Source organism: Passer montanus, unplaced genomic scaffold (assembly GCF_014805655.1).
Source record: "Passer montanus isolate IOZ18808 unplaced genomic scaffold, ASM1480565v1 scaffold35, whole genome shotgun sequence".
In the NCBI taxonomy this organism is placed as follows: Eukaryota; Metazoa; Chordata; class Aves; order Passeriformes; family Passeridae; genus Passer; species Passer montanus.
In genome coordinates, this window is record NW_024368263.1 from 2,997,568 (window position 1) to 3,012,477 (window position 14,910).

At 49.1% G+C, this 14,910-nt stretch overlaps 2 protein-coding genes across 2 annotated transcripts in view; one reads left to right on the top strand and one right to left on the bottom strand.

Annotated features, from left to right (window-relative positions):
* Positions 1 to 4,533, top strand: part of HID1 (HID1 domain containing) — a 29,515-nt gene extending 24,982 nt beyond the window's left edge. The window contains exons 17-20 of the mRNA XM_039716284.1: positions 396 to 476; positions 861 to 952; positions 1,277 to 1,435; positions 1,892 to 4,533. Of these exons, the coding sequence (XP_039572218.1) occupies positions 396 to 476; positions 861 to 952; positions 1,277 to 1,435; positions 1,892 to 1,955 (396 nt within the window). The 3' untranslated portion in view covers positions 1,956 to 4,533. The remainder of the gene's footprint in view (positions 1 to 395; positions 477 to 860; positions 953 to 1,276; positions 1,436 to 1,891) is intronic.
* Positions 4,534 to 6,070: 1,537 nt separating this feature from the next.
* OTOP3 (otopetrin 3) lies at positions 6,071 to 11,867 on the bottom strand. Its single transcript, XM_039716285.1, has 6 exons — positions 11,483 to 11,867; positions 10,235 to 10,371; positions 9,426 to 9,484; positions 8,729 to 8,847; positions 6,976 to 7,907; positions 6,071 to 6,241 (listed from the first exon to the last, which is right to left on the bottom strand). Exons 1-6 carry the CDS (start codon positions 11,865 to 11,867, stop codon positions 6,071 to 6,073), a joined length of 1,803 nt encoding a protein of 600 aa, XP_039572219.1.
* Positions 11,868 to 14,910: the final 3,043 nt, after the last annotated feature.

The following is a 14,910-nucleotide window of genomic DNA, read 5'->3' on the forward strand; positions in this document are numbered from 1 at the left end:
GATACTCAGTAGACAGAGGCTGAAAAATCTGTGGCCCTTAGTTATATCATCTCTGTGCCAAAAGAAAGAAGCATCCCTCTGAACAGTCTCTTGTCAGTGCTGTTTTAACTCTGTCACTGTGGATTTTTCCAGCAGAGTGTCAACAGTGGTGACTGAAGCTGTCAGGGTCCTCCAGCTTCATTAAATATTGCCACTCTCTGGGTGAGAGCACATGGGTTTGGTGAATGAAGGTCAGGTGGGTTTGACATGTTCTAGAGACAGGCTGAGCTGTCTTTCCCAGTAGTGGTCTAGAAAATCTGGGGAGAATATCAGCAGAAAACGGATTTTATTTCTTACTCTTAAGTGTGATTTACATTTGCTTGTTTTTATTTGTTGAAAATAATGTTTATTGATAGGAGGCATCACATTCCTGGCGGGATCGAAGGCGTCTCTCTAGTGCATCCTCCAGTGGACAGTGGACTCCAACTCCTGACTGGGTAAGGGCATCTTTACACAGGAAATAAATAATGAGAAAGAGTTGTGGCAGAAATGCCTCACACTCCCTGCCCCTTTCCTGCCATCAGAGGCTTTCCTAGAGCAGCATTTCCTCACAGGCACTTGAGGTCAAAGCTCTAGAAGTTTAATTTACTGACATCTGCAAAGAATATTTTATTTACCTGTTTCAAACCAATGCCCCACTGTTCTTATTGGGTGCCTCATAATTCTAGTGCTCCAGGATTTATTGTATTGCTCCTGTGCACTCAGTTCACCCACCAGTTTTGTGATTATTGTAAACTTCATTTGTTGCAGAGATTGTGGAGACAGCTGTAAAAACCTGCTCATGCAGTGTACTCATTTCCCTGCTGTTTTCCTACCTACAGGTGATGTCTTGGAAGTCAAAGCTCCCCCTGCAGACAATCATGCGGCTCTTACAGGTGCTGGTCCCTCAGGTGGAGAAGATCTGCATTGACAAGTAAGGAGATTTTTTGGAAAGGAAGGGCTGTGTGCTGTTTAAGGAGCAATATGAGCTTGGCAGAATTTGAACTTGGAGGGCCTCTAAGGGAAACCTTGTAAAGTTTAATTGAAAGCATCTTGGGCTCAGCAGAGTTGTTACTTGCCTTGCCAAACATCTTGTTTGTCTGATCCCTTCTCTGCTCTGTTTACAGAGGAGAGGGAGTGTGTTCTCCTGGGCCTCGGCTCAGTATCTGTGTTTGTTTAGGCTGGTCCTTCGTGCTGCAGCAGTTTTGGAAGTGTCTGTGGGACATGCTAAGGATGTTCCTGCTCTGTGTCTTGGCAGGGGTCTCACGGATGAGTCGGAGATCCTCAAGTTCCTGCAGCATGGCACCTTGGTGGGGCTGCTGCCAGTGCCTCACCCCATCCTCATCCGCAAGTACCAGGCAAACTCGGGCACTGCCATGTGGTTCCGCACCTACATGTGGGGAGTTATTTATTTGAGGTAAACCAGCTGCGTGCAGCCTGCCTTGGTCTTTTCCAGACTTTTGGGAGCCCTACAGAGAGAATTGCATGCCCTCAGTCAGCCCTGGGTTATCTCATATTTACAGGAGAGAAAGATGTTGTTTCCTTGGAAGAGACTGGGGTGTATCAGCTGCTCCAAAACTTGGAGTGGGTGATGTGAAGGGGGTTGTTCTGGGAGTGCTACTTGTTTGAAAACTGGCAGCAGCAGGGAATAGAAAAGCTGCCCAGAGGGTCTGGTGCAGAGATTTTATGCAAAGCTCTGGCTTTGTGTAGATACTGTCATCCCTGTAAGGTGCATTGTCTCTCAAACAGTGACTTCCTTTTATGCAAAGCTGAAGGCACGCTGTGCAGCCAGCTCCTGAAATCGTGGCTGTGAGATTTGAATTCTATGTAACTGGCCACAGGGAGTAAAGCTGCTCTTGTCTTTCTCTCTCAGGAATGTGGATCCCCCGATCTGGTATGACACAGATGTTAAGCTGTTTGAAATTCAACGGGTCTGAAGAGAACACTTACCTCTACTGAGAGAAACACACTGGATCTAAGGACTGTGGCGTGCTGCTTCATCACAGCTATTCCTGCATTTCACGTCCAGCTGAGAGACCAAAAGGACAATCACTTCATTTACCTCCCTGTCATTTAAAGCTTTAATCGGGACCTGCTTGGGCATCCCTTCCCCCAGCTCACTTCTCTTCCCTCACCCTTCACCACGAACCTTGAGTTAAAGATATCTAAGGGATTGTCCATTGTTGTGGTTGCACTAGAAATCAGACTGTTCTTAGCTCCTCTGTTACTCTTTTGCTTCTGGATGTGGTTTGGAAACCAATCTGACCCTGTCCTTGCCCTGGTCAGAGTCAGCATTTAATTGAAAAATACTAGCTGTAAATTGGGTGCAAAGGGAGAAGCTGCTATTGCTGCAGGAGACAGGGTTTGGAAACTGCAGTTACTTCCATGTAGCTCCATGAAGTTTCCAGGGCATCCCTTCTGGCTGCAGGTCTCTCCCTGGTGTCTCAGTTGCATATAGGGAAGTCTTTCCCACCTAAATGAAAGGAGAAGATGTTGAAGGAGAATTTTGTGTCTCAGTTCTGAATCTCTCTAGTCCTTTCCTGGAAAGCTGCTTGAGAAGTTTTGTTGGTGTGGCTCAGAAGTTTTTCCTCAGCTTCCAGGCCCAGCAGCCTGGTGGACTGTTGCAAAGGAGCCTGTCTTACTTTTAAGTTTAATCCAGAGGAAGGAAGGGACTGACTCAGTGAGAGCAAGGAGAAGAGACCTGACTTCACTCTTTTAAGTCTTCTCCCACTGGCTGAAAGGACAGTGTCACCTGGGTTTGAAAGGAACCATATCCTTCCATCTTTGCCTGGCAGGCTGATGCAATGCAGGGAGCAGAAGGGTCTTTTGCACACTACTGTTAAGGCAAGGGTTTGAGGGAGGCACTCAGGGAAGTTGTAGGAGGAATTTGGAAGTTGTAGGAGGAAAAGCATCTCCATGTCAGTAGGGAGTGGAGAGTGCTGAGGCAAAGTTGAATTCTTCAGGGCATTTTGCTTATTGACCAAGTTATTGGATCTTGAATGTATTGGGTCCCAAGCACGTGTACATTTTGGGAAGCCAGAGTGGAAATTGGTGGGAGATCCGCTGTTGCTGGCTTGGTCCAGCATTGTGGGGTTACACATTGGTGAGTGGAGACACCCTGGAGTTTGAGTCAAATTTCATGTTCTGCTGGGAGGGGCTGCTGTCTTAGACTCACGTGGTCTTCAGGCACTGAAATGTGAGGGGTCCTGTCATGAACTGAGACCTTTCCATCAAAGCATAATCCTTGGTGCTCTTTTTATTCAGGTTCTTGGGAGGATTGCTGGCCATGAGCTGTTTGCCACAGGTTAGACCCAGTGGCATCACTGCATGGAAACAGGTCTGTCACATTAGGCACAGGGACAGTGTGACACACACTCTGTGACTGTAACCCTGGCCTAAGCTCTGCAGCTGCAGTGGTAACAGCAGGACCATCCTCTCCCAGAGAGCTGCTCCAGTGTGCTGCTGGCTCCCACTGGCCTGTACTCAGGTGGTTTCCTCCTCTGGGCACTGAGAGAGAATGGAGTCCCAGGCCAGTAGAAAGTGAAATAAAATTGAAACGGTTTTCTGAAGGGTAAGAAATAAGTGAAATAGAGAGAGGTTATTCCCCCACCTGCCTCCCATCTCCAACCCACTTTGCCACCCAGCACTTCTCCCATCCTGACCCCACCTCTGTTCAGGTGTAAACAGGGTGAGGGCTCTGTTTCACTTGGAGAATCTCCTGTACAAGAATGTGATTTGGTGGGGCCAGACTCTGATTGTATGGCACTTGCACCTCACAGCTGGAACGGGGCCTCCCGTGTCCCCTGTGCTTTGCCTCTTCCCTCCCATGGATCTGCTGGTTCTCATGATCTCTTCCGTCCTCTCTTTTCTGCTTTGTTTCTTTGTGAGTTCCTCTGGAAGCCTTTTTGTTTGTTTCTTGGTGTTTGGAGTCTGATCCTTGTTCTGTGGAAATCAACTTGCACTGTAAACTCTTTGCTTACTTATGGACAGAAAGATAAAGATTAACTGAAACATGCACTTGGGTACTTTTTTTCCCCCTTCTCCAGAGGGAGGTTTATAATCTTGTTTGTTTTATGTGATTTGTGCCACTAGGGGACCATGGGCTGGCTTCCTCTGCAGTGGTAATTTTGTTTTATAACCAAAAATTAAGATTTGACTCTTGGAAATGAGCCTGAATTGTGTGGGTTTGGCCATTTCTGTGTTTATAGCATCATCAAAGATCAAACAGGATCAAGTCTCCTGTGTTAGTGAACCCTTTGCTAAAGCCTTTGTGCAGTTGAGACCTGAAAAACAGGCACCCTGGCCCTGGGGGTTGTTAGGAAAGGACATGGAGGGCCTTGACTGTTTATCTGATCTGTGGTGGCTGTAGGTGAGAGTTGGAGCTGGTGGGCTTCATTCCTGTCCATGCTGATCATGTCTTCAGTCATGTATTCACTGTTCATTCCAAAGTCACCTGCTCTGTGAAAGCTCAGTGACTTAAACCAGTGTTTTATCCATTAAACTGGATAAAATCCACGTCATGGTTTGCCCACCAAGTGCCATCTCTCCTTGCACCCAGGCTGTCAATCACTACCAAGAAGGTTTGAGGTCAGACCTTAGCACGTATGTCCTGTGGATCCCATGGTACAAACACTGACATGAGAATAATAATTAACTTTATTGGAACCTAATTTATCCAGCTGTTATTTCTCATGACATATTTCTGTTGACATGGGCCCAAATACAAACACTTATTGGGCAAAGTTCATGCTCCTGCAATCAGTCTCACTTAGAGTTTTACAGAAAGGTGCTATCACTGCCTGAATGCTGAATCCTCACTGTTACTGTCTTGGGAGAGTTTGCTTTACTAGGGAATCCCAAAAAAACCCCCATAAATAGGCTCTAATCCTAAACCCACACTGATCCTGGGATTCATTTTCAAAGGAACAGAAGCAATAATGAGAATGCAATTTGTGCCATGCTTGGGTAAGGGTCATGACAGATTTTTATTGATTATAAAGCCGGCCTGCTCTCAGTTCTCGTAGAATCCCAGAATGGTTTGGGTTGGAAGGGACCATAAAGCTCATCTGCCATGAGCAGGAATTCCTTCCTCTAGGCCAGGTTGCTCAGAGGCCCATACAGCCTCTGAATGTAAGAGCAATTTAACTGAGCTGACCTTGAGCCCACCGAGTGCGGAGCAGACCCAGAAATTTCACAAGACATGCATGAGAATCCAATCTCTTTATTTCAGTTCATCAGGCTCTGGATTTGGGACCCACAGTCACAAGCCCCTTGCTCTCCCACATGCTTTCAAAGCAAGCATCCCTGTGGAACACATCCTAATGGGTCTTTGATCAGGCACCTCACAGCAGCCACCTTCCTTTGTGCATGGGCACCTCGAGAAAGGTTTGTGGATGTGCAAGGCAGCAGCAAAGGCCAGCGTGTTGGGGTGGGCAAAGATTCACAGTGGATGTGGCAGTGGCTTGCTCCTGAGCTAGCCCTGTGTGCAAGGATGGGACCTGGGCTAGTCCACACCAGTGACAACATCATCTGTGGGTGTAAAGATCACCCACAGTGCTTCCCTAGTGATTCCCACCTGAGGTTCTGGGAGTGCCTGAAGGAAGAAGTAGTGTTTATTCTCAGTAAGGCAAGGTCATGTTATAGCTTTTATTTTTTCATTGCTTTTGATTTTCTGAATTGGTGCAGGCCAGCCTTCAATGCTTTTGCTGAAGGCTGCCCTTGCATTCTTTTATCTGGAAGATCTCAATAGGAGTTGTTGAACTCCTGTTTGCTGCCAAACAGCATCCACTGGCAGACTGCTGACTGCATGTGTGATTCCTGAGAGCAGTGAGAGTTTGTTTATGGGCTTTGAGTCTATTCTCTATGGTGGAAAAGGATAATATTAATATTAAAGAACTGCTTCTGAAATTCATGGTGATGATGTACAACAAGTCCAAGCAGAAGCTGGAGGGAAAAAGTCTTAGAAGCTTTCATATGCATGTCTACTGCTTACTACATCTTTGTTCAGCATCACTGATCGTGCCCAGCCCCTGGGGTGGGGGTCCAGCCTGGCTCAGGCTGTCACATAGACCTCCAGGAGCCCCCCGATGGAGTGCATGCGGTAGAACACGCACAAGGGCAGTCCGAAGTTCACGATCACAAACCAGGTGGAGTAGCCATAAAATGTCCTTTCCATTCCATTCTTGAAGGTGGGGTGAGTCCCAAAGGTGGGCATGACCCACAGCTGCAGAGATGTGAGGGAAAGAAACACAAGTCAGAGGATGACAAACTGTCCCCTACTTGCACCCCAATCTCAGCACTGGCTCAAGAGCTGTAGGAATATTTCAGGAGTACCACAGTAGTCTCCTTGCCAGGGAGGAGAAGGAAAATACCATAGTTATACTGTTGACTCCTTGCTGTAATTCAAATCCTGTTGAATCCCCGGAAACCTAAAGACAGCCCCATTCTGCCCCAGCCTGCTTCTCTTTCTGCAGGGTTTCATTGTTTCCCTGGGCAATGGGTTTTCACTGGATTAAGGCTGTAGTGTTGATTCAAGATCCCAGACCACAGTGTACTTTATTGGGTGAGTTTCAAGCCTGGAGACTCATGTTTACAGAGACTTAATGCTAGTGCCTGACATTTTCTTTCACATTTCTCATGAAACAGCCTTAATGAGCCTAGTGGGTTTTTTTTCCAGAGGCTAAAATCTTGGCCAGTAAGGATTTATTAGCTGTCTCCTCCCTGCACCCATGAAACACAGTAATACTTGCCTCTAAGGGTAAAAAGAGAGACTTTCTAATTATGAGGGTGGGGTATTATCAGCAAAACCGGTTTTGACTTGCCTCACCAGTAGGTTGAGACTTGGTGGGTAAAGGTTTTCTGTTTGGAATACAGGAGAAAGACAAAGAGATCAAGTCTGTGTCACAGGTCACTGTGGCTCAGCTGGAGTGGTGACAGAGCAGAGAGCACAATACTTACTATGATGTTGCACAAAGCTAGGAAGAACGAGATCTCCCTCAATACTCTTCTCTTCCAGCTCAGGTGAGAGTAGGTGTGAATGTAGGACAGGGAAGCTTTCCGGATCTCCTGTCCCAGCTCCAGCACACTCATTCGTCTTTGGCTGTCGGCTTCACGACTCTGCTCTTCTTTAATGTCTTCCTCCTTGCTAGGAGGTGTCTGGCTGTGCTCCTGTTTGCTGCTCAGCGTGGCCTCCTCTTCCCCAGGCAGCTCTGCAGCCACCGTGTAGTGCCCGGAGCGTCCGGCATGTTTGTCCTCAGCTGCTGCTGCAATGTGCCGCCGGTGGAGACCGTCGATGATAAAAACATTCTGGGTGATGTTCTGAAAGATGAGGAAGACAGAGTAGGACAGGGCGAGGCTGTTGAGCTGGTCGCCGGGGTTGGTGGCCACCAGGGCCACAATGGAGAAGTAGGATATGCCAATTTGGCCAAGGGCTGCCCCCATCAGCAGCACCACGTCCAGGCTGCGGGTTGGGTTCTTCAGCGTGTCCAGCTCCTTCTTTTCCAAGGCGTGGATGATTGTCCCAATCACGGCACCCACACTCATCAGGGGCAGGAGCACAATGTAGTAGGAATAATAGATCACTAAGACCTGGTGGCTGGGGGCCAAGCTGGTGACCTGGATCTGGTACATCATGAAGATACAAGCCCCAATGATTATGGCACTGGTGCCCAGCACTGGCCCAAAGACCACGCCCTGGAGCTTGAATTTGGGCTTGATGTCTGGGATGTGGTCGTGGCTGATGCGTCTCCCCACATTCTTCCACATGACGTAGAGCACGGAGCAGCAGACCAGGCAGTACTCGGTGTTGAAGGGGTAGAGCAGGATGTAGCCCTTCTGGAAGATTTCGCAGATGGTCGTGTTTGGGCACGTGCACAAGGCAGTCTTGTTGCCTGGAGCATGAGAAGAGGAAGGTAACAATTAAGAGGGAGATGACCTGGATGTCACAGCTGTCTTTGGGAGTTTCTCGGGTGCAGGCACAACACGTGCGTCTGTGCCTCAGAAACAGGGATCACAAGGAAGTTATATGGCTACTGGTCAGTCCTAAAGGATATGAGGATTCAGAATAACACAGCTTAGCTAATGTCTTTTCCTACCCCTGGTCAACACCATAGGTGCTGGATGAGAGACTCCCCTTCCTTCACAACAAAGCTTTCTCTATTTATCCCCCTGGAATATCAGATTCCCCTTTCTTCCTCCATATCCTCAGAAAGAAGACCACAGCAATTACATAAGCCTCTTCTAGTCTGGCAATCTTGTGCTTTCAGTTAACAGGAAAAAGTGAGCAAAAATGCTAATTTATGGTGGGCTTTTCCTTTCCTAGCCCTTAGTTTCAGGGTTTCATAGCAGATCCCCTCCCTCCAGGTGAAGATCTTCTCCCCTTGCAGCCCATTTCCTCAAGACAACCTCCAATAATAGGGAAGTTGTGGCATTTGGGAGAACTGGAGATACCTGAATCACTGAGACCCAGAGGCTCCCAGAGAAGTGCACCAGCACCAAGCCTGACAGAGATCAGGATGCATTTGGACAATACTCTGGGGCACATGGTGGACTACTTGGGGACAGTCTCATACAGGGCCATGAACTGGACTTGCTGATCCTTGTGGGTCCCTTTCAACTCAGTATACTCTGCGATGCTGTGGTTCTGTGAAATGCTGTCCTAGAAGTCACCTGTGTCAGCCCAGCAGCAGTGGGGATGTGGAAGGAGCCTTGCCTGAGAATCGCTGCTCCACCTCGCGCAGCTGAGACTCGATCTCCACGTGCAGCGTGTCGTTGGTCACGGCCAGGAGCCAGAGAAGAAAGTTGGTGGCTATGGTGACCATCAGCCCACACCTGGGAGGAGACAAAGGACTTGTACAATGTTTGGAGATGGTTCACAGCCAGTGTGGCCTTCCCCCCTCGCTGGCCCGTGCACAGATTTGAGCGCACACGGGGTGTTTGTGCCTGGTCTGCCTGAGGCCCACGGGGTGTGGCTTTGCATAAACACACCTGAGCATATTCCCATTTACACAGGAGCAGGGCAGGCAGTGCCTGGTGAAACTGGCCTAAGCTGAGACATCTCCCAGTAACAGGAATGGGGGGACCCCCACCCCCATCCTCCAGTCTGTGAGCTGGTCCCTGAGACAGGCAGCAGGACCATGTTTGGGAGGAAAGAAGAAGCTTTGCAGCATTCCAAGGCACAAAGGAAAACTGAAGGGAGATGGTGAGCTCAGTTCAGTGGAGGGAGGATTGGTCTGAACAATGCACAGTTTGGTTCTCGTGTCACCCAAAATACAGGGTCTGTGTAGGATCAGAGGAACACATTTCTAGCAGGGCATCACAGGCAGAAAGGAAATCACAATGGACAACACAGGCAGAAAGGAAAAGTTTGTTTAGTGCAGTATAAGGCATTTTTTGTCCTTGTTTCTTACCTGGTAAAGTTGTGCTGGACTTGAACGCAGTCCTTACAGTGATACCACAGAAAGTAAGCCTGCAAGTGGAGAACAGTAACACCGTGAGCAGGGTGAAGTTGGCAGCTGGCTGCATGCATGGTGGAAAGGAACAGGTAGACAAGAAGGTACAGGTCCAAGCAGGAGCAAACCTGCCTCTGTGTGAGGGTGCAGGGACATGTGTGCACCTGCACCCCAGTGGTGAGGCAGGTGCTGGCACCCTTGGGTAAGGGCAGCATTTATGTGTGACTGCACTGAATGCACATCCTGGAGCTCGGTGTTCCTCTGCCCCCTTCATGTGGGTATTTGCTGCTGAGGTGGGAATGAGTTTACTTTTCAAACATGGCTTTGGGTCTGTAAAGAAGAAGGCTGGTGTTGAATAACGAGGTGAAAATGGTGTGAGATATCTTTGTGTGCAAAGGATTTTGTTGGGCGGATGCACTGGCAAATACAAAGAGAGGCTGAGGCACAGACTGGTGCAAAGACATCTCTGGCAAAATGTGAAATTTCCTCTCTTCTCTCCTTACTTTGCTTCAAAGCAAATTCCTCTGGATCCTATGGTATGTCAGGTATCTCTAGGGTAATTTTTGAATCTTTCTCCCCTGTCTCTATGTGGCACACAGTGCAGGTAGCATTTGGAGTGGCGTGTGATGCTTTGATGCTTTCAGTGCTCAGGAGAATATCCCATATTCATTCACTCTCCCACTTCTCCCAGCTTCCCCCCAGCCCTGGGGCTCCCAGGAATGGGACAGAGAGAATGAACAAACTTACAGAAGGGTAGTGTGCAGTACCTGGGTGAAAATAAAAATGATTCCAATGATGGGGAACACAACTTCCACCTTGGATTTGCACTCGACGAGGATTGTGCTGTAGCCAATCTGAAACACATTCAGGAGGATGCTGCAACTGCCAAACAGCAGCACTGACCCTGCACAAAGAGCAAAGGACCAGTAAATAAAACCAGATATGTCTGTGGAGCATCTGAGCTTGTCTGGGGATAGGAGGCCTTGTGCTTCTTAGATTTGTGTGGAGCTGGCAGTCTTTCTCCTGGAATTCTCATGATTTTAGGAGAAGAGGACGAGAAGCCTTATTAGTATTCTAATTATCTTCTTTATTCTTATTCTTATTATCTTTTTTAGAAGAAGAAGATTTATTTCTGGAACTAATTCTGTGCTTTGACTGGTTAAAGGTGTTAGGAAAATGCAAGGTATCTTCTTGTGATGGGTGCAATGTGGGGATGGGGTTTTTGGGCTTTTCTGTACAATCTGGAATGACAGGGGTAAGTTAATGGTGGGTCATGCCTTCTGCCTTGTGGAGGAAAGCTGACATGACCACAGGTCTGCTAAGGCTTGTAGCAGCCCCATCTGCAGGAGTTGGGACCCTTTGATTCTTTCTCCTTTTTGCCTTGGACATGTCTCTGCAGCTTTAGGTACTCAAGTACCTTGCAGCTTCCTTCAATTGATTCTCTATGCTTAGTTAACAAGGCAGTGCCTAATTAAAAACTCCATGACAGACCAGAGGCAGGGCTGCTGTGAGAAGGGTAATTTCTCAAAGTGGGGCAAATACTGAAGGGAAAATCTCCCAGGAAAGCCTGGGTGTCACTGAGATGTGACTCAATGGGTAAGAATCCTTCCGTGGCAACAAGGCTGCAGCAATGTTAAATGAGGATGATGCTGACATAGGGCCACTGCTGCTCTTGGAGGATAAACACAGTGATTCTCCTCTCACTTTTCAAAGTGCTCCTGCCTAAAACCTTTCCTGTGGTTTTCCCACGGTGCTCAGTTGCTGTCCTGGAAAGGGGTTATGCCTGGATTTCTCTTTGTGAAGGGACCACAGAGTGAAGCTTGACTGGAGGCTAAGGGAAGCTGAGTTTCAGGCTGTCCTGGCTGCTCTGGTTCCCTTACGCCTGGCAGGAACTGGGAGGTTCCCAATGCCCTAACTGCATATCTTTCTGGCTCTTCTAGTAACAGGGGAAGAATTTCTTTGCCTTCCAAGTCTTTGGAAGAAAGCAAGAGAGAAGAAACAAAGGCAGAACTTACCCCTAACCCAGATGGCTCCGGCGTGGGAGTCCCGGTAGAGCACCGCGTGCGGCTGCCGGCTGGTGCCCCTCAGGTAGTAAATGATCCAGAACAGGCACAAGACCTTGAGGATGGAGAGCAGGATCCAGACATCTGCCAGGGTGATGGCCACCTTGTTGAAGATCATGCTGCTGATGAAGGCACTGCCCAGGAACACCACGTTCACGGCCAGCAGCCCTGAGAAGAGCCGCCCAGCCTTCTGAGCTTGCTGGTCCCGCTGGTGCAACGACGAGCAGTGGCGGTACAGCCAGAACTCCTCATAGTGGATCTTGGAGGTGTCTGATGGGACTGAGGCTGACCTGCTCTTGCAGTGATGGCAGGGCTTGGAGACTTTCTTGTCAGACATGGCTCATCTGCCTGGGGATCACTTGCTGCATTGAAAAGAGGGGAGGTTTAAAGGGGGGATGTGCTGAGAGGGGAGGTTGTATGCTCTGCTGTGAATGCCACTTCACTGTGTGGTGACCTCCCTTCCTTGCTTTGCAGCTTTTCCTTCCTTCTCCAGAAGCTGGATGAAGGGGAAAAGAAGATTGGTTTTTAGCCCAGGTTAGGCATTACAAATTTCCCAGTGGACAGAGTCATTGCAGGGCACTGGAGAAAAGCCCTTCTACCAAAACCTGTCCAGAGACATAGATTAAAGTGCCTGTCTGATATCTCTACCTGCCCCACCAGCACCAGGAGCTGCTGGAACCAGAGGTGCTCAAACCCTTCCCACCCTCACCTTTCACAGCTTCTCCAGCCCTGGCTTCAGGTTTTCTCCTTACCCTTGGTTACCATAAGGATTAGGTGGAAATGAAGAGCAAGCTTAGACCTGCTCTGAAATTCATGTTTGATTTTCAGCTGGTGGATCCAACCTCTTCCTTTTGTTTTTGGGCTCTGAGGGTTACAGGCTCTTGAATGGTCACACAAATTGTGGAAGAGTCGGAGGGGATAAACAAAGGGTCTGTAAAGCTTGGAATAAGCTGCTGGGGGAAGATCCAAAGTCCCACCCAGGTGGGCTGAAACTGGGAACAATTAGTACCTGCTTTTCTTTCCTTTTCCTCGTGTAGCACTAGGCCGTGAGGAGCCGGAGGGATTGGCCCGGGGAGACAGGCAGGGTCTGGGAGCTCCTGGTGAAACCCTGGCAGGACTGTACTGCTCTTGGGAGGGCAACCTCGCTGACACAAAGCAATCAGGCAACATCGGCCTCTCTAGAGATTTGCTACATGGAAAGATGCTTTCATTCCAGGGTTGTAGCGAAGCGTTGCGGTTCGAATCTCTTTTATTGATTCCTTGTTGAGTGTTTCGTTCTGCTGTACCCCCCTTTCTCCCCAGTTGGTTCACCCCGGCTTTACCCTCCCTCAAAGCTGTCCCTCATGGTGCTCCCCGCCCCTTGTTCCAGCTCTTTCCCTGCCTCTCAAGGCAGCCCAGCCCTTATTCCCGAACCTTCCATGCCACTTAAACCTCAGGCCAATCCCTGTCTGCGACACCCCTTTGGAATTCCCTGCTCCTGGAGGCCCCATTGGCCCATGTGGCCCATCCTCTCCACCCTCCTGCCCACTGGCCCTGGATGGGATCCCCTCACTCCTCCCTGAGGATTCCCTGTTAGTTTGCTGTTTGTATCCACCCCAACTTGTATCTGAACAAAACCCCTTGCAGGACAGAGCAAGGGGCTTTGTGTCCTGCTCCCTTCTCCTGGAACAAATCGTTCCTTGTGGAACTGGAGATGGAGAGCCTCCTCCTTTCCTCTCTCCCTGTCGTGGCTTGTGTCTGGCACCACAGAGAAGTGGCTCTGAAGGTTCTGCCCCTGGTAAATCCCCATCCCCAGGCAGTTCCCCACTCCTGGTGTGGCACTGGAGTTCTAAGAGTTAGCCCAGGTTCCAGCAGTCATTCAGTGAAGGGTGGCTGGAGTGGAAAAAAAGCTCCCTGAGATGTGTTTGAGAGAGGGGGGAACCTTCAACATTCTGTGAAGGGTAGTCTTAGGGAGAAATTGTTTGAGGAGGGATTGAAATTTAGTGTTTCCCTTTTCTTTTGCATGTGCACAGAGGTGCTCTAGCTGCCCTTGCCCCTGGGACTCTGAGGTGAGCTGGTCCCCTGGGTTTTGTGGCTGGCAGCAGGGATTCAGCACTTCTCTCTAAGTTGGTGAGTTTAGAGGGTCCATTAGGAGAGGATGAACCTCTCCATGGAAGGAGAAGATTAATTTGTGTGTCCCAGGATGAACCCCCAAGCCCTGAGTTCATTGGCACATCTATTGGTGGGGATTGACCCTAAAATCTTCCTCATTTTTCTCCAAAATTCTCCTGACTTGGTAGCAGAGGTGCAAACTCCCTCCTGTCTTCTAAGGCCATAACTCTTATGCTCCAAAGGGAGCTTAAAGGCTGTAAAACCACCAGGAATCCCATCCAGGCTGCACCAGGAGGTACCCAAGTGCCCAGACAGGACTGCACACCGAGGGAGCCAAGCCCGTGACCCCGTGGCTGTGCTGTGGGAGCAGCCAGACGCAGCCCTTACCTGCCTGCAGCCTCTGCTGCCCGAGGAGCCGATCCCAAAGTGCAGCCGATCCCAAAGCCGCGGCTGGAACGCCACCAGGATGCACGGGACACTCCAGCAGCCCAAGGTGCAGACAGGAGCCGTCAGGGCTGCTCCTCACTGAATGCAGCCTCTGCTCCCAGCCCATTGATTTATTTTCTTTCCGCCTTGTTTACTTTGTGTCTGTTATTGTCATTTCATTAATTGCTCAGTGGGAAGCTCTCAGATCTGCCACAGGCAGCCAATGGGGCACAGCTCCTTTATGCACCTGCTGGGTTGCCTCACACCAACAGGCTCGGCGCAGGATCTGCCAACTGGTAAAACCACAAACGGTGGTGACTAATTTGTGCCATGGCTCAGGCAGGTGTAGAGCTAATCTCCTGGCACAGGCTTGTGTTGGGAGTGCTTACCCACACTGCCTTGGCCAAAATCCACTTGAGTTCCCCACTCCCTTGTTTTTAGGTAGATCCTAGGATTTTTTTTTTCACATGTATTATTTCTTTTTGCTTTTATCCAAGGCATACATCTTACTCAAAAGGTAAAGCTTGCAGTCCACCCCTGCACTGGTGCAGGAATGACACCAGTTTGATGCTTTTTTGGCAGAAAGGTGCTGCTTTTGAGGGAGATAACTACAACATACTAACGCTGATTTCAGAGTGAGACCCACATGTGCCAACCCCACAGTCTTGGCCAAGTGTGGTCAGGGATGCTTTAGGTCCAAGCAGTGCTTTATCCCTCTGCTTTTGCAGGACAAACTGATTCTCACTTGGGACTCTGTGGTGAGCTGATGCCCCAGGTTTTGTGCTGGCAGGAGGGATTCAGCATTTCTGAGTTGGTGAGTTTAGAAGGTCCATCAGGAGAGAATGGACCTCTCCTTGGAAGGA